The sequence below is a fragment of the Phyllosticta citribraziliensis genome, assembly GCF_038025025.1.
Source record: "Phyllosticta citribraziliensis strain CPC 17464 chromosome Unknown J3D65scaffold_8, whole genome shotgun sequence".
NCBI classification, from domain to species: Eukaryota; Fungi; Ascomycota; class Dothideomycetes; order Botryosphaeriales; family Phyllostictaceae; genus Phyllosticta; species Phyllosticta citribraziliensis.
The window spans coordinates 1-17,501 of record NW_027117345.1 but is presented as its reverse complement, the minus strand read 5'-3'; the positions used below and the strand labels follow the sequence as shown (position 1 = coordinate 17,501).

The following is a 17,501-nucleotide window of genomic DNA, read 5'->3' as shown; positions in this document are numbered from 1 at the left end:
TTGTCGCAAGTTTGGTAGGATGCCCACTCGAATTTCGCTTTCTCCAGCTTCGGCCATTCCTCATACCTCCTCGGAGCGCTTTCTGCTACCTTTTCTCGAAAGACGAGCGTCTGAGCCGGGGAAAGAAGCAGGACAAGCACAGAGTCTATTGCTGCAAGAAGCCAATAGAAAGCGGCAGCGCTCCAGCTAGCTTGAAGGGAAGAGACTTCAAGTAACAGAAGAAGTGCGAGAATAGACGCAGACCAAAGACGGTGGAATAAGGACGAAGAGAATATTGAACGAACAAAGTAGGCCACTGGCCCGATCCAAATGGTCGGTGGGATCATTTTGTCATGTCTCGCGGTGTGTCCGATGGAAAGCTGCGAAGTGCCCGGAAGTTGTTCAGTCCGAGGTAGGTGTTGTCGTCTCGTCGACGGTGGTGAGCAAAGCAAAGAATAGCAAGTGGGGTCCACACAAGCCTATATAAGCGCCTGTGTGCGTCAACGGCACTATGCACCGCAACTGGCTACTGCATGTGGTGTGGGTTGATTACGCGCTGTCCGCGAATAGATTTCGAGCCGAACCGAGAGAGGTGCTCCTTATCGAGTCGAGAATATTTGCGTCTACAAGAGTCCGAAACGGATCACAGTCTAGGTTTGAGGGTGGTGTGTGCGAAAGTCGTTCTTGTGTTGGCCTGGTCCACGGTAAAACAGAGAAGTCTTTGCTCAGGGCTTTTCAGAGACAGTCAACCACAATTAGACAGTGGAAACGGTCAATGCGAATTACGTGATGCCACCTGGAATGAGCCAGGCCTGGCTTCATAAACTCAACTGGCAAGTACTCCGTACCAGCCTGTGATTCGATACCCAACTGTACAGGAGTCAGCTTTTTCAACAGTGACCCTTGTAGCCTATCGTCTCTACCTTGCATCATCTTGACCTGTAACACCTGCTGCACATGTATAGGAACTATGTGGCGCTTACAGCTCGCGAAGCCTGCTTTGCGATCGCGGCAGCCCGATAGCCAGTCAAATGAGTGACAGACGCCCACCTACTGTCTCTCATTTGCTTCACGGTGGGTGTCAACATGAGTGACAAGCCCTGGCCGCAGATCGAGACGCAACTGTGCTAGTGAACAAATGCTCATTGGGTGCCGCCACGATTCCAGGGGCTTTCCTTACGCATTGTGGCTGTCACATACAAGCGCCCCTGATCCATATGGATCAGGTCGACCCGCTGTGGGTCTCGTCAACCGCATCAGCCAGATATTGAACAGAACCTGAACTCCGCTTGTTCTGTGCCGCTGAAGGCCATTGAGAGTTTTTCCCGTTTGTTCATAGTGCAGTTACCTGTGTTGTCTGTCCGACAAATAGGGGCTGAATTCGACTCGCAGGGAAACCTGAATCACTCCCACCATCATGGCATCCACATCCAGGCAAGAGCAGGAAGACCTCCCCATGCCGAACGGTAGTCTCTTTCAAGGGCTCGATGACTTGATCCCTTCAGATGTCGATTGGCAGACACAAGGAACAGACAGCACTCCAAAGCGGCTTCCCAGCCGTCCCCAAACGCGGCTGACTCGGAGCGACGTTCTGAAGTTCCTCAAGAAAGACTTTCACACGCCTCGACTGGATAAATTTACCCCGTGGCTGTGGCTTGTAGCGACGCAAGACAGCACGCACATCTCTGATTTGACGCACCAAATCGTCCGGGGCCGCGAAATAACAGTGACGGAGAGACCAGAGCTGCACCTTGTCTGGCACGACAAGAGGATATTCATCAAGCCAATACCGCCGTTCCTCCTTTCGAGTGCATTTTGGAAAGCGTGTTTTGCGAAGGATGCGCGGACCGAAGGCGAAGATTTGGAGGCCGAAAACATCCATCGATCGCTGTTGGGCTTCATGCGGAGCTACCGATTCTTGATTCAGTATCCATCAGACTTTGCTCTTGCCGTTCAAAAGGGTCTAGTTCCTGTTGACTGCAACACTTCCCAGGATACAAGCGCAAACGGGAACGAAAAGCCAAAGATAGACTTCGCTTCGTTCATCAGATTCATGGAAGATTTCGACGTGGACGATGCGGACGTTTCCCGCCGATTCCAATACGGTGACCTGCGTCTCGGTCGCCTCAACTTCTGGGCCAAATTCGTCCTCGGAGAATTCTCCTTTTTCAAGGCATACGGCAATTATGACGCATACTTTGGTCGCTTTTACGGTCCTTTGCTGTTCATCTTCGGACTTCTCACCATCATGATCAACGCCATACAGCTGGGATTCGAGTCACGAGATGGACTTGGCACTATCCATGACAACTGGAGGCCACTGTACAGAGTGGGAGAGGGCGTATGCGTTGCCATTTTGCTTGTCATCTGTATCATTGCAATTTCGCTGCTTGCTCTTTTCGTGTTCATGGGATTGAGAGAGACGATTTTTGCGCTGAGGCATTTGGCGAAACGACGGAAAGACTGCAAACCCAAAAATATCGAGGAAGGCGTCAGCAGGAGAGGCTCCACAGAGATGCCAAAGTAGAACCAGTGACGAGACCGGAGTTCCGACGTAATCTGCCCGATGAGCACATGGGCCGGAGGAAGAAAGTTCAGCAGGACAAGAGTATACCGGCCTGGAGAAGCGGGACCGACAGATGTCTTGGGATCAGCATCGTGTGCTCATTTAGCCTCGTTGTGTCGACTCGGGCTCTGGGGTTGTACTTAAAGAGACAACGCGCTTCTGTTGAACGCAAATAGTGACAAGGCCGAATTACTCGACGTGTTCAGAAAAGCGACTGCCTATGGCGGGTCGGAAAGAGATATCGCAGTGGAACGAGTTGCGGAGCGGACAGCGAACAAGAATGTTTCCCCACACTGTTCCGGGTTTGTCAATAAGCCTTGGATGATGAGATTCGAATAGTTCGTAGTAAAAACACCGATCCAGGATACAGAGCAAGGAAACGTCCAGTCGGAAAGAGAAGTTGAAGGGTGAACAAACCATTCGAAGCTGTCGTCCTTGGCCTCGAACATCGACAAATTTCAACTTCCATCACGCGCCCTCGTCACTCCACGAGCAGGCCTTTTGCCTCGGCCCCCTTTGTGACTTCTTGAACCTACCAAGTACATCTTCTGACCTCCTTGCTCTTATCGATTCTCTCACCATTCAATTGGACCTGCTTGGGCGGCAGTTCAACAGCGCGACACATCTCTTCTCAGAGCCCCAGTTTCGCATTTTCAGTACAGCCGATGTATTTGAGCGAGCCGGGTACAAAAGCCGGGTCACACTTGGGCCACGGGTGCGACGCGCGGATGCGGAAAACCATGCCGGCCAGAACGGTACCACTCACGTCGTACACAGTGCATGTTGTTGTTGTTGTTGTGGTCGTGTTTGTCGGGAGTGCGGGTGCGGATGGGGGTGCGGGCGCGCCGCCAGAACCCGTTGTCGTGTCAGACGTAGAGGGAGTTGCAGTGCCCGCAGAGCCGGGGGCGGGAGCGGCAAGGATGAAGGATATGTGGTTGATTGCGCCGCCGACATGTTCTGTGGTGTAGAGAGTGCATGGAATTTGTGGTAGTGTGGGACCGACAAGAAAGGCAAAAAACGTGAGAAATGGGATGACGCGAATTGAAGCCCCAGTACTGCTCAAGAGGATCAAGAAGCGCGCGCTTGCGAGGTGACGCAGAAAATGGTCCCTTCGTGACTTGCGTATTTCGTGGCCTCAAAGCGTCAATCACCAGAGCCTGCGACGATTTTTGCTTGCGCCTAGGTAGCGTATGCAATTTTGAGTCGAGCAGACGTGGCGTCATCCCATGTTGACCTCTATCTCGCTCTGACATGAGCTCGCATCAAGGAAGAAGCGTGTGCCCGGCTGGCAGAGGATAGGCAGGGCATGTGGCAGCAGGTTGACGCTAAACAAATCTGGCAGGTGCGAGAAACTGTGGGTCGCTGAACAGCTCCAGCAAGGTCGTAGGCGGGCTCCATATCTATCGCGCGAGCTCGTCATCGGTCCATGTGCCTTGAAATCAAAACAAGCTCCTCTCGATCAGACGTCTTTTGCCTGCAACGTCTTCGACCAGGAAAAGCCGTTACCCGAACCACAAAGAAGCTGCCGACAACAAAGAAATATGATTGAGGTACGTGGCGGAGCAGACCGTACACTGTTCTTTGTCATTGAAGAATTGGCATTGTCTCACGGTCGCCATCTCGTTCAGGGCAATCCCAACGGCGACGTCAGCCAACGCCTAGAGCGCCGATCGAATCCACGTCTCGTGAGTCGCAGCTGCTTCATGGACGACGACCGGCATCTGACCACCGCGCCATCGCGTAGCCCGCTCAAGCGCACAAGATCGGGTCAACAGTCTCGGTCTCCGAAGAGAGCAGCACCAAGGAATACGTCGTCGTGGATGCCAAGTTGGTGAAGGAGCAGAGGGCTTGGGAGTACAAAGTCGAGGACGGAAGCCGGGAGGCCAAGTGGATAAAGGACAGCGAAATCTCGCCGTGAGATGAACGGAGTCCCGGGGAGATGTCACCATCGTAGCGAGTGAAGGAAGAAGCTGGGCCATAAAGGTCTCAAGAAGTCTGCTTCATTCGCTGGCGTAACCACAACGCCTCAGAGCATAGCAACATGAAGTGACCAATGTCCGTAGCTACACTGGAAGCCGCATGCCTTGAAGTTTTCAATCCTCTTCGTCCTCCTCGTCCGTCTCGCTACCAAGATCGACGATGTTGTCCGCGTCATTGTTTGTTCTGGCCGTCGCTGACGGAGCAGCCGCGCTGGACGACACTTTGACCTGTGGACCACTGCTGCCAGCCGCAACGTTACCGTCGACGTCTGCATAACCGTCATCTGATCCCAAAACGATGGACCTGCTTCGCCGGGTCTCGTCTCCATCTTCCTCGTCTTCGTAGTCATTGTTTCGAGCTTCTCGCAGGCGTTCCAGGCGACGTAACGTGCGAATGAAGGATTGCCGTACGCTGAGCGTGCTTTCGGAGAGCATCTATCAACCAGTCAGTTTGTTTGCATGTCGAAAGAACAAATTGAGACGTACCTGGTCGCAGCCGGGCGTAGGGCACTGGACCACCTTGACTTGCGTGGCACCCCTCTGTGTCGTCCTTTCCGACGTCAAGGGACTCTTTCGAATCAGCTCCAGAATGGCGGACCTTTCAAAGTGGTGCGGACACAAGTCGCTGCTGAGAGGTTCGCGAAATGGGGCGAGCGTAATGGGACAGGTGGTCCTGATGCTCTCGCCCTCCATGACAATGTCATCGCTGTCCGCATCATCCTGGTCTGCATTGGAGCCATCCTGAAACCAGGTACTCTTGTGGGGCAGTGGCGCGATTTGTTCTCCAGATTGCAATGCCATGTGGACACTGGTCTTGAATTTGACGTAGTCTGGATGCTCCGAGTAGCGGACTCTGAGCGACTTGGAGTTGTATCTGTTCTTTTGGCCTTGGAAACTCTGGCGGAATCTTTCAGAAGGAGCTGCCACACCATCTTGCGTCTGACCTGGCATCGTTGGATCCCATTCGGAGCGCTGTGATGCCGTGACCTGGCTGGCAGCACCTGCAGTATGGTCCTTGACGCCTTTCAACGCGGCTTCCAGCTGCGCTGCCATTTCTTTGCCATCTATCGTCTGACGTAGAGCCTCATCCATGCGCTTGGTCATGAACTCCACCTTGGGTTGAAACTCGGACAAGTGCTCGGCCAAAGCTTGTGACTCCTCCGTCTGTTCTCCATTGCCGTCGCGTTTGCGCTTCAGACGCGCAGCCTGGTTGCGCTCGGTGAGACGTTCGTTGATCTGGCCCGCGGAAGAATCAAGATACTCAGCGGCGGCGCGAAGGTGTGCAATCAGGCGGTCCTGGTGTTGGGTTGCGATGCTGCGAAGAGCCTGGTGGCCGGACGCGTTGAGAGGTGCGGATGGCGGTTGGTAATCGAGAGGTTCGTTGATGTTCTCGTAAGCCGACCTGCTGCTCGAAGCTATAGCATTACGGTCTGCCGTGGATCGACGGGCGGTACTTGAGGACATGATGGGCGTACAGCGGGTTGGATGGAGGACTGTGAGGAGAGATGGTGTCGGTGGTGGGCTTCATGTTCCTGGGAAGACGCGCCGACGCGACCGCGCCCGCCGCGCTAGTCCGTGTCTGGAAAGTCCGCTCGGCGACCATCCACCCGCCTGCTGCAACGACTCGCAACACCATCTCGTCCATCCATCGAAGCCCCTTTCTTCTTCGTTCTGTTTGTCTCTGGCCACGTCTGGCTCATCTCAGTCATCGCAGTCGCTGCGCAGCCACTGATGTCTTTCGCCTCCTCAACCGTCGACAAAACCACACTTCAGCAACATGCAGCGAAACCACCGCGAGACCCTCTTGCAGTCCGCCGGCATAGCAACTACAGCGTTGCCACCAGCTGCTAGAACAATGTGTTGACGCGCTTTCTTGTTTGAAATGCGTACCAAAATGTCTTTCATCGCTGCGGATATTTCGACTTTGAACGTCCTTTCATCTCGACCACGTCTTCTTTGTCCCTGGTTCTCTTTCAAACAGTTTCGCCATTGTTCAGGCACAATGTCAGCACTGTGATTTGGATACTTAAGTGGAAGTCGCACTTAGGCACTGGCAAACAGCAAAACCAGAATCAACACGAGGTCACGAATTCAGCATCTCCCACAGTAAATCATCAAGCAACGGAAGTATTCAAATTTCTACATGGACGTCAAGACCCCAATCGCCCAGAAGCCAAAGGCAGAGCCTCAGGTAGCCTCGAGCCCTCCCCAGAACCTTGTTTCGACAATTCCGACTCCTGAAATCGCAGGCAAGTCGGCCACCGACGGCAAGCTTTCCACCGAGGAGCTCGTTGCCGTGCTTCCCAACTCCTGGGACCTTCTCAAAGAAAAGGTCGAGTGCATCACCAGACGGTACATTGATTGCTGCAATGCATCTCTCGACAAGATTGAAAGGTCCGACTTTTACTACTCGTTCGAAATCGAAGACTCACTGGAACAGTGGGAGTCTGTCGCCCTGGACTTGAGACGGATCATGAACAAGATGATCAAGCTGCAGCTATACGAGCCTGACGATGGCACCTATGTGGCACTTCTTCAGGCACTCACCATGATCTTACAGTGGAAGACTGTTCGGGACAGCCTCGCGAATGCAATGCGGTCGACTTCTATCAGCGAAGAGTAAGTACCAATTAAAATGTGCGACGTAAGTTTGTTCTCTCCGTAGTGCACACGAATCTGAATGTTTTACATTGGGCTACTGATAAATTCTCTACCAGACCATTTGTGCTTCCGTCGTCTACAGATTTGGATCCGAAGCAAAAACATTTGCCATGCAACAATACCCACGTGCAACCCGTTCCCTCAAGACAACCACTCCGGCTTAGACCTCCCGCGCGAGCCCGAAGGAACCGAGTATCCCAGCTTCGACTTTTCGTACTTGAATGCCGGTGCAAGGATCAAAATGTCGTCTTCCAGTCCCCACTCCTTTCCGCTCATGTTCCAGAAGTACTCTGGATGCGTGAAAATGTCTGGATGAGACTTTTTGATGGCTGCGTGAGTTTTCATCACAAGGTTGAGCATGTCATCGTCGTGGCGCACTTCAAACCCCTGATTGCGACTGCGCAACTGCGTCTGCTGCTCTTCGTCGTACTGACCCAAGCGGTAGTACCAGATGTTGTACTGGGTCAAGCTAACGTCAATGTCGTAGGTCACTTCGTCCTTGGTGCGAGCGAGGAGAGCTCCAAGTACTGCGGCTGCTCCAGCAAGGCCCGTTTGGTAGTCGGAGTTGGCTGCAATCTTCATCAGTGCCAGCGGCGAATCAGAAGCATTCGTGTACTCACGGAACAACGGGACGACTGGCTCGTTGAGGCCTAGGAACTTCCCTTGCAGCCACGAGATGCCAACAAGACAATCACTGATCTGTTGCCAGCCTGAGCGATACGACAGAGGCCCCTTGAATCCGTAGCAGTTTTCGCGGACGTAAATCAACGTCGGGTTGAGCTTCCGCAAAGAGGCCGAGTCGAAACCCAATTTTGACAACACGCCGGGACGGTAGCCATCCACCAACACGTCAGCACCTTCGACCAATTCAGTGAAGGCTTTCTTGCCCTCTGGAGTCTTGAGGTCAAGACTGGCGTCTCGCTTCCCAGTGTTGAGTTCAATCATGACCGCTCCGACCTCTGGCAGATTGGTGTTTGAGATCTTGAGCACATCTGCCCCGAGAAGGGCCAGAATCTTGGAGATAGCCGGAGCAGCAATGACGCGTGAGAAGTCAACGACCTTGATGCCTGCAAGAGGCTTGTACTCAGAATCGGCCGAGACTTGAGGCCATGGCTTGCGCGGAGCCGGTAGCGTCTTCGAAGTCCAGAGGGGCTCCTCGCCCATGATTTTTCCCTGCTATGCGTCAGCCACTGCGATTTCTTTGGCTGCAGGACGATACATACGTGTTCGGAAGCGAAAAACTCCTCCGGAAAATTGCACACAGTGCCAGCCTGTTTGAACTGCTCATTCGCCGTTCTCTCAATCTCGGTCGAGTCCCACTGCGCCACCTTCTCGGCGTAGATCTTCTTCGCCTCGTCCTCGGAAGCCTTCTGCTCTTCGACTTGCATCATCTTCATCGTCGGCCCTGCATTCATTGATCCATGGAGATGATACCACCGGCCGTCCTTGGTCTGATAGACGTTGGTCGAGAAACGGTGAATGGGCTCACCCATCTGGTAAATGTCTGCTTTTCCCATTTCTTTCTGCATGTGCTCATTCTTCAGATAGTGCTGACCGTTGATTGTTGGCAGCAAGACTGATTCCAGAAACAAGGTGGCAACGTCGCTGAACGCTTGTCAGCTTTTGTTGACAAAAACTTGTGGATGAGTGGTAAATGTTCTTTCCTACTCGCGACGCAACACATGAAAGGACTTACGTGTTGACTTCGATCTCCTGATGCTCAATGCCATACCTATCGGCCGCAACCGCGCTCCCACTCGCTGCGACCAGCGCGGTAAGGGCAGAGCCAGATTCTGTCATTTTGCAAGGAGAAGGCACAAATGGCTGAGAATCACCCCCTGTGAACTCAATCTTCTTTGCGGCATCGGCAATGCTTCTCGAGATGCCCAATCGCGCATCTTCGAGGAGGTCCTCCTGAAGAATACGATGAGCTTCACCTTGCACCGAGTAGCCCGCCATTTTGAAGGCCAGGTTGAAACGAATCACGCTAACAGTCGGAGACCAGACGAGGAAGACAAGAGAAAAGGATCCAGCACATTCCAAAATCTAGGAGAGCAGCAGCTCGGCCCTTCTCGTCCCAGGTGGCATGGTGGTCCGACGGGATCTCGGCACCCCCGAACTCGCTACGCCGGCCCCGCAGCTGCTCAGTGCACTTTGGCCGCGTGCCAGACTTACCAAAGTTGGCGAAGATCGAAGCTGGGGATCCAACACCGTAACCTCGGGTACTAAACGTCGTTCAACCTCGACGAGTACGACTCCGCACGGCGCCTGCGTTCTTTGCAAACGGTTTCTGGTTTCGAGACTTAGCCTCGGATGGCTGGGTGGCACAGCGTCATATCCCAGTGGGCATTGAAGGAAACCATACTACAAGGTCTGCCTGCAGCAAAGAACGGCAGTATCTCAGCGCAGTGTGATGGCGTGCGGGACCTCCTTAGTCGCAACTGCGACACTGAACGAATGCTCCTGGCCGTCCGCAATGCCAGAAGGTTTCAGTTCTCAGCATACAGACTAAGATCAAGTCGCTGGCCCATGAGTAGTCTCTAAGCGAAAACCTGCTTGGCGTGCGCCGTTCTATCAGCACCCATCATTGTGGTCATGAGTTCAAAGTTCAAAGCCAACCCCTCTACCGCAGGGGTCGACAAAATCACGCAAGAGAAATGTTCCCGATCCGACCTTTCGCATCATGTACCGAACGCACTAGCAACATCTAGAAAATGAATCTGGTTAGAAGAAAGTTTCGTGGAAGTGGAAGAGCTTGGTGTTGAGCAAGAGGGAATCGATGGCATTGGTCCAATTCTCGACTTACAGAGCACATCACTGAGAACACTTTGTGACATCTCCAAAAGCTATCAGCGCTTGACTGGAAATGTCTTAGTGTTCATGGCTCTTGATATGAGGAAAACGGTCCAGGACCTTGCACGACGAGACCAACCGAGGGCCCGTCATGTGCGGGGGGCTACTCGGCTACCATGATCTCCCCGCCGTACCAAGAATCTTACCGCACTTCCTATGAGGTGCGACGGACTAGGCACGACCGTGCGCGCAGCCCCTTATCTGAAGAATCCACCTGGCCCACGCAGGTCCACTGGAAAACTCGTTAATATCGAGCCAGCAATATAAAGCCTCCTGTTCCAGTAATTATTTTTGAGAAGTCGCCCCCATATCCGTCTCAACTGCTATTCGCCTTCCTGCTTCAATTTCAAGCGCCTACACAACATGACGGACGTGAAGATCAACGACTCTGACCTTGGGAGCATCCGGGATCACGTCGTCTTCATCACAGGTGAGCTGCTCTCCCCGGAAATGCGACGTTCGATTAACACCGCCAGGCGGCGCATCCGGCATCGGCTTGGCCACGGCGTTGCTGTGTATCAAGAATGGGGCCAAAGTTGTCGTTGGAGACCGCAACCCGCTGCCAGCAGACGCGGTTCAGCGGAACCTGTCGTATGTTTCGCTGGATGTCACTTCTTGGGAGAGCTTGTCTGCTGCTTTCAAGGAGGTTTTGAAACAGCATGGTCGAGTCGATCATGTCTTTGCCAACGCGGGTGCGCATGGACTCCCACGCTTGGGCTTTGAAGCTCTGACTAAAAATGCACGTAGGAGTCGGCCCCAAGACGAACCTTTTGGAAGACAATGTTGACGAAAATGGTGATTTGTTGGAACCAAGTCATCATGTGCTTGACATCAACTTGAAGAGTGTTATGAATACGACAGCGCTCGCCTGTCACCACTTGAAGAAGAGCCCGCAAGGAGGAAGCGTTGTTTTAATCGGGTCGGCTTCGAGTAAGTTGAATTCGAATCTGTACATGAAATCCTGCTCACGGCACAAGGCTTCCAAGTATTTCCGGCGGTCGATTACTGTAAGTACAGAATGGTCGAACGAATACAACAGTGGGGCAGATTGACTGACACGAGATGGAACAGCGACCTCGAAACACGGAGTATTGGGATTGATGCGATCACTCACAACGCTGCTGTATCCAAAGTTTCCGATCAGAATCAACGCGCTCGCGCCATCCTGGACATCGACAAGTATAATTCCCGGCGACTTTATGAACGCGCTTGGAATTCCGTTCCAAGGCCCCGAGACGGTAGCACGGTCTGCGGTCTTGTTAATGGCTGACCCATCTCGACACGGGCAAGTCATTTATTCGGAAGAGGGCCAACTCTTGGAAATCGAAGAGGGTTTGCGCGCTGCGGCCCGCAACTTGGTGCAGGGTGACAGGGAGCCCATCGCCAACACAGTGGACAAGATGAGGCAGGCACAGGAAGCGGCGTCCTTCTTCGGCGATGGAGCCGAGAACTAAGAAGCCGTTTAATGTTGCCGCAGTCACCTCGTGTTGACGTGGCGCCGGAATCTCTCCAGCCGATCACAGGCTTGACTGCACATTTCTTTCGACTCTTGAAGCGTAGTCAATCAACGGCATCGGCCGAAAACTTGTTTTTGAAACCAATGCGTCTGGTCCCGCCGTGGCCAAGACTTTTGGATCTCACTTTCGGCACGGTACGAACGCGATCAGTGCCCAATCTGGCAAGGGATACGTCAGGGTTGTGAGGGACACCCCGGCTGGCTGTATGCGGGGTTTCATACTGTTGTGCCCCGCGGCTACGTGACGCGTCGAGAAACTGGAGGTCGGCTCTTTAAAACACTGTCAGCTCACCCAAAACTTTTGCGCGCATCGAACGCCATGTCGTTTTCGCTCAAGTATCCTGTTCACCGAGAGCTGACAGGAGGCGACCTTTTGGCCCAATGTCTTCGTCAGATCGGAGTGGAGGTCGCCTTTGGCCTGCATGGCGGTCACTTGGATGCCTTTTTGGTTGGATGTGACTACGTCGGCATCAGACTGGTGGATACTCGGCATGAAACTGTCGCAGTCCAGGCCGCCGAAGGATACTCGAAGATGACTGGGAAGACAGGCGTTTGCTTCGTCACTGCAAACAGCGGGTCAGTATACGACCCCAATCGCGTGGAGCATGGCGACTGACCTTGCGCGCAAAGGTACTCAAACGGTCTTCCCGGATTGGCGACGGCGTTGGCAGACCGCAGTTCCATATTTTGCATCACGTCCTCTGTGCCACTCAGAGATCAAGAAAACAATTCCCTCCAAGGACAAATCGACCAAGTGGTTGCCGCAAGACCACTGACAAAATTCGCGCACCGAGTGATATATGCCGAGGATATTCCTCGGATTGTGGCCCACGCCATTCATGTTTCGACAGCTGGCGCTCCAGGTCAGTCTGCGGAATCCGTCTCTCGATGCTCGGTGGCAAAGGTCGTGGCGCACATCAGAAGGCGATAGTTGATTAGAAGTGTTTGTACGCTTTGGATCTCAACTAATGTGGAGCGTTCGGGCAAACTTCGAGCCTTCCTTTGGCCAGAGGCTCAGACGATTTCCAGCGCCTGTGGGCTGTGACTACGAGGAGCATTCGCACAACCGCATTACTTTGCGCCACGAATTGTGCTACCGAGCCTCATGGCCACGAATCGTCTCTGACTGACACACTGCAGGTCCTGTTCTTGTCGACTTTCCGATCGATGTGTTGTTCGCACCCGTCGAGGCATCGCGCATATCCTGGGGTGCCATCACGAGCCCTCTTCCGTTCCCCCCGGGCCCGAGCATGAGTGCCGTCAACGAGGCCCTACTGTTATTGAAAGAGGCGAAAAGACCGGCAATCATATTCGGGAGTGGCGCGAGGTCTGCTTCTGTAAGCGTCTCGAAAGATTCCAGTATAATGCGACAGAAGGCTGATTTCATCACAGGCTGTCAAGGCACTGCTGGAATTTTCCAAATCAACGCAAATACCAGTTTTTCACAACGGCAAGTTCTGTTTCTTATTTCCGCTGTACGAAAGCCCAGTCTTTGCTGGTTCTGCAGACGCTTTGGGACTTCTGAAGCGAGTGGGATCCGCGCCACCGGACTGCCTTCTACTGCTCGGAGCCCGCACCGGAATGTATCTTGGAGGTCGTGGAGGGTCCATCATTCCTGAAAAAGATTGCAAAATCATTCAAGTCGACACAGACGGAGGCGAAATCGGTCGGACCTGCGCAGTCGACGTTGGAGTCGTTGCCAACGTGGGTCAAACACTGCAGGCTCTCAACGTGGGACTGTCAAAAATACCGGTCCAAGTATCTCCTGAGTGGATCAAACTTGCCACGGCATTGAAGGACATACCGACGCCTTTTGAAAAAGAGCCACGAACAATAGAGGACGGAAAAATGCACCCTTACCACGCGTTGGCCGCGCTGTTGTCGTTGCTCCCACCAGATCCGATCATCGTCTTTGACGGCGGAGAGTGCGCTTCCTGGGCGGCGATGGCAGCAAAGCTAGCCAAACCACACACTATCGTATCAAGCACCGGCTACCTTGGTTTTCTCGGGTCGGGATTCGGCCAGGCCTTGGGATGCGCAGTCGCAGCGCCGCACCAGATGATTGTCAACATCCAAGGAGACGGTTCTGCCGGATTCCACTTCATGGACCTGGATTCGTACGCTCGACACGGCCTGAATGTGCTCACTGTAGTCGTAAATAACCACTGCTGGGGAATGAGCGCCAACGGCCAGGACCTTGTGTATGGTGAAAAGATCGCCTCCCGACCTGTCTCGTCCTTGAGCCCAAAGACGGACTATGCCATGATCGCAAGGGGACTCGGGAACAGTTCTGCGAAAGTTGACCAAATCGGAGAGATTGAGCCTGCGCTCATGGAAGTGCTCAGCCAAGATGGACCATCTTGCATCGAACTTCTCGTCAGCCGAAAGCCGACGCATCCTGTCACGAAATCGATGGTCGGAGCGAGTGAAGACAAAAATATCATCGTCGTTCCTTACTACGAGAATGTTCCCAGACCACGTTACGGTTAAAGGGGAACTCGAGCAACTGGTCAGTCCGCTCGACATACATCAAATCAGGCTAATGAATAAAGCAAACAGGGCACGCACTGAAAGACGTTCGAAACTCGCCAACAGTAGAGCTTTTTGCAATCAGTTGTATTTTTCGGTCTAGCAAACGAATGACAAGGCTAAATTCTAGAATTCTAGATGGTTCGACAGATCATAACAAGCCGACATCATGGAAGCGTGCAACAGCGAGTGTTAGAACTGAATGTCCGCCTGCAGACGAAGCCTCCTTGTGGTGCCACGCATGTGACTTCCTCTTCGGAAGCAGCTATCCGGACATTGCCCCAGGTTGACGCGAAGTCGAATCAGACGGTGACCTTTCCTTTGATGAAGCTCGCAGCATCGGGAGTGTCGTCGCCGTAAGTCAAGTGGGCCTGAGTGATGACGAAAGTGCCGCTGCAGACCTCATCTCCCTGTTCAAGTGTTAGTGACCTTTTCTTCATGGGATGCAACCAGGTTTCACCTCATGGCAGTAGGTCTTGACGATCCCCGAATCGATGTTCTTGATTGCTTGACCCTTGAGCGGATCGCCAAACACAACAACCGCTTTGACTTGAGCCGCGGTCGAGCTTGCGATCGAGGAGCCAGCCTTGTGCACCAACTGTGCGCCCTGGCTGTATCCTCCGAGAACCACCTGGGTGTCTGGACACTTCTTGACCACATCGTCGGCCAGAGACGTCATCTTGGAGGCCCCACTTGCGTCTCCGCCGGAGGCAGCACCAGCTGCAGAAGCGGAGTATTCAACACCTTGCACGGCAAGGTTGCCGCTGCCAATTGCAGATGCCAAATGGGATGCCAGGGGAGGTCCAACGACAGATCCCATATTACCCTGCTCCGAAGTGCCGCGAGCAAAAATCAACGAAACTTTCTTGCAAGCAGTTCCGTCGGTGAGACCATTCTGTGTCGAAGACCCAAACTCGTCGCGCGCAACTAGGGGAGAGCTTCCGCTAACACCCTTCGGCGTAAACGATGGCAGACCGGTGGGCAGAGATGGCGTACCCGAGGGGAAAGGGGTCAATCCAGGAGCGAATGACGGCGTTGCAGTTGGGAGACTTGGGAGACCAGATCCGAAAGAAGGAGTGAAGGAGGGTCCCTTAGGAAGCGGATTGGCTCCCGCAAGAGCAATGACAAGGCACAAATTCTGGAAGAAGACCATTTTCGCCGTCGAATGCACAATGCAGCAAAATGCCAGGCCAAGAGAAAAGAAGACGAAAAGCTTTTGTTGTTCAGCGACATGTTCACTCGACAGGATCTACTTATACCATCACATCGACAATGTATTCGCTAAGTTCCTCGGTAACTTGTAAAGGATTACACAAGAAGAGGCCTTCCTGCGTTTCGCGTTGAAAATTTGGAGCACCTCATCGAGCGTCCAGACTCCGGATTCAAAACTACTGTGGCGGAGAGGCAAGACAGTGGCGTCCTGTGTGGGGCAGCTGTCCAAAGTGCTGCGGCTGACATGAAGGCCCAAATGCGCCGTTGCTTTTCTTCGCGAATGGTTCTGTGGAAACGCCTCGCAGGACGGACATCAGATGGCGCTGGCCTGTTGCATCTCGGCAAGCCAACGAAACGACGAGACGCTGTCTCCGGGAGTCGCAATGCGACGACTTCGAAAGTTCGACGGCACCGCAAGGCCCAAGCCATCGAACGTCCTCTTCTGGAAATCCCCTGCATCCCAATATACAGATATTAATTCCCAGAGCGGTTGTGTCGGCCCTTCGTCCCGGCCCGATGTGGTAGGAAGTTGCCAAAAGTGGCCGCCTTACGGAACGAGCCGTTCGATTGTGTAAGCGCGTCCTAGTCTTGCTTTTGCCGCCCTCTGTTTCCGACCTCGTGTATCAAGGCAAGAAGAGTATATGAGGAACGAAGTCAGCTCGGCCACTTGTCCGATTATGGGACATCATGCTGACGCGTCGGAACTTCAGTGCCGCATCTGTCGGTAGAGAAAGACCTTCCTTTCGCGACATGTTCATTCGCTCGAGTTCCTTCTACGTACAGAAACCTCGCGCATCTTCTCTAGATAATCGCAGTAACTATCTATTAGATCGCTTAGCTCTCCTTCTTAAGATTAGTTAGTAGCTACCTTATACTATATATATATACCCTATAGAACCCTTAAGGCATTATCCTTAGACTAGATTACTATAGGCGTAGTAGTAAAAACCTCTTAGTAATATTATATATTAATAACTTACTTCTTATAGTATTATATTAATAAAAATCTCTATAGTTAATATACTTACTAACTTTAAAAAGCTTAATATATTTAATATACTTAATATACTTAATATACTTAATATACTTAATATACTTAATAGAGACCTTTACTAACTTTTAATATAATAATAATAATAGTATATCTTATAGATTTTTACCTATTTAAGGTACTATTTTATTTTAGCTTATTTTTTTTTAGCTAGTTAGTAGATAAGCCTATAGATTATAAAATACTAAGGCTATAGGTATAATAGTATACTTTAAATAATTCTAATTAGATAATTACTAAGGCTACTTAATACTTAACTAATAGTTCTAGATATCTTAATATAGTACTTAATAAGTAGTAATAAATAATAATCTTTAAAGATATTTATATATATCTAGCTATAATAGTATTATCTAGGCTATTCCTATAAATAGGCTTAATAGATAAGACTACTTAAATATATAGATAATTTTTTTAAGTACCTAATATTTTTATATAATTTTTAAATAGTAAGATAATTATTTAAAAAGAAATTAGCTTCTAAATAGATATTACTATATACTAGAGCCTAGTCCTCTTAATATAATAAATATATATTATTATATAAGTATCTAAGATATAAGTATCTAAGGTAGAATTATAGCTAGTAAAAGTTATATAACTTTTAGATTTTTTAAAATAAAATACTAAAATAAAGAGGTATAGCCTTATTTTAGTATTAATATAGAAGAAGACTACTATAAAAGCCTATATTAAAAAAAATATCTCTATACTCTTCTAGTTAATTTACTAGTAGATTATAAAATATAAATCTTAGTAGACTAGTAGTTTTAAATAGATAAAGAAAAGTTTTTTAAGTAAAAAAAGTAAATTTAATAAAAATAAAAAGTAATTAAAGAGTTATTACTTAAAAGGACTTAAGACCTTTTTATATATTTTTTTCTAGTATTAAAAGAACTAGTATCTATTATATAATAATAAATTAAAGCTTTTAATTAAGTATATTCTTTCTAGTAAAGTAAAATACTAGTAAGTTAGCTAATACCTAACTAATAACTAGAATACCTAGAAAGAAGGTACTTTACTAATTAGTAGTTTTTTTAACTACTAGGGTTAGGGTTAGGGTTAGGGTTAGGGTTAGGGTTAGGGTTAGGGTTAGGGTTAGGGTTAGGGTTAGGGTTAGGGTTAGGGTTAGGGTTAGGGTTAGGGTTAGGG

General features: G+C 50.9%; 6 protein-coding genes across 6 annotated transcripts; 3 read left to right on the top strand and 3 right to left on the bottom strand.

The window, feature by feature from the left end:
* Positions 1-1,151: 1,151 nt before the first annotated feature.
* J3D65DRAFT_420339 (uncharacterized protein) lies at positions 1,152-2,635 on the top strand. The gene has a single exon (XM_066796096.1). It carries the CDS (start codon positions 1,397-1,399, stop codon positions 2,504-2,506), a length of 1,110 nt encoding a protein of 369 aa, XP_066653431.1. The 5' UTR covers positions 1,152-1,396; the 3' UTR covers positions 2,507-2,635.
* Positions 2,636-4,529: 1,894 nt separating this feature from the next.
* On the bottom strand, positions 4,530-6,030 carry J3D65DRAFT_628751 (zinc-finger of the MIZ type in Nse subunit-domain-containing protein). The gene is made up of 2 exons (XM_066800662.1): positions 5,011-6,030; positions 4,530-4,959 (listed from the first exon to the last, which is right to left on the bottom strand). The coding sequence occupies exons 1-2, from the start codon at positions 5,986-5,988 to the stop codon at positions 4,639-4,641; spliced, it is 1,299 nt and encodes a 432-aa protein (XP_066653430.1). The 5' UTR covers positions 5,989-6,030; the 3' UTR covers positions 4,530-4,638.
* Positions 6,031-7,326: 1,296 nt separating this feature from the next.
* J3D65DRAFT_556131 (CoA-transferase family III domain-containing protein) lies at positions 7,327-9,144 on the bottom strand (the record flags this gene model as incomplete). The annotated part of the gene is made up of 4 exons (XM_066797256.1): positions 7,327-7,754; positions 7,806-8,358; positions 8,409-8,790; positions 8,882-9,144. The coding sequence occupies 4 exons, from the start codon at positions 9,142-9,144 to the stop codon at positions 7,327-7,329; spliced, it is 1,626 nt and encodes a 541-aa protein (XP_066653429.1).
* A 1,068-nt stretch (positions 9,145-10,212) lies between these two features.
* J3D65DRAFT_420137 (putative oxidoreductase,short chain dehydrogenase) lies at positions 10,213-11,683 on the top strand. The gene is made up of 5 exons (XM_066796094.1): positions 10,213-10,468; positions 10,515-10,730; positions 10,786-10,968; positions 11,016-11,045; positions 11,110-11,683. Exons 1-5 carry the CDS (start codon positions 10,402-10,404, stop codon positions 11,490-11,492), a joined length of 879 nt encoding a protein of 292 aa, XP_066653428.1. The 5' UTR covers positions 10,213-10,401; the 3' UTR covers positions 11,493-11,683.
* On the top strand, positions 11,507-14,307 carry J3D65DRAFT_420243 (thiamine pyrophosphate enzyme, N-terminal TPP binding domain-containing protein). Its single transcript, XM_066796095.1, has 5 exons — positions 11,507-12,130; positions 12,185-12,417; positions 12,695-12,891; positions 12,947-14,063; positions 14,114-14,307. Exons 1-4 carry the CDS (start codon positions 11,874-11,876, stop codon positions 14,042-14,044), a joined length of 1,785 nt encoding a protein of 594 aa, XP_066653427.1. The 5' UTR covers positions 11,507-11,873; the 3' UTR covers positions 14,045-14,063; positions 14,114-14,307.
* On the bottom strand, positions 14,157-15,303 carry J3D65DRAFT_628748 (cutinase-domain-containing protein). The gene is made up of 2 exons (XM_066800661.1): positions 14,544-15,303; positions 14,157-14,493 (listed from the first exon to the last, which is right to left on the bottom strand). Exons 1-2 carry the CDS (start codon positions 15,234-15,236, stop codon positions 14,386-14,388), a joined length of 801 nt encoding a protein of 266 aa, XP_066653426.1. The 5' UTR covers positions 15,237-15,303; the 3' UTR covers positions 14,157-14,385.
* Between the last annotated feature and the right edge of the window lie 2,198 nt (positions 15,304-17,501).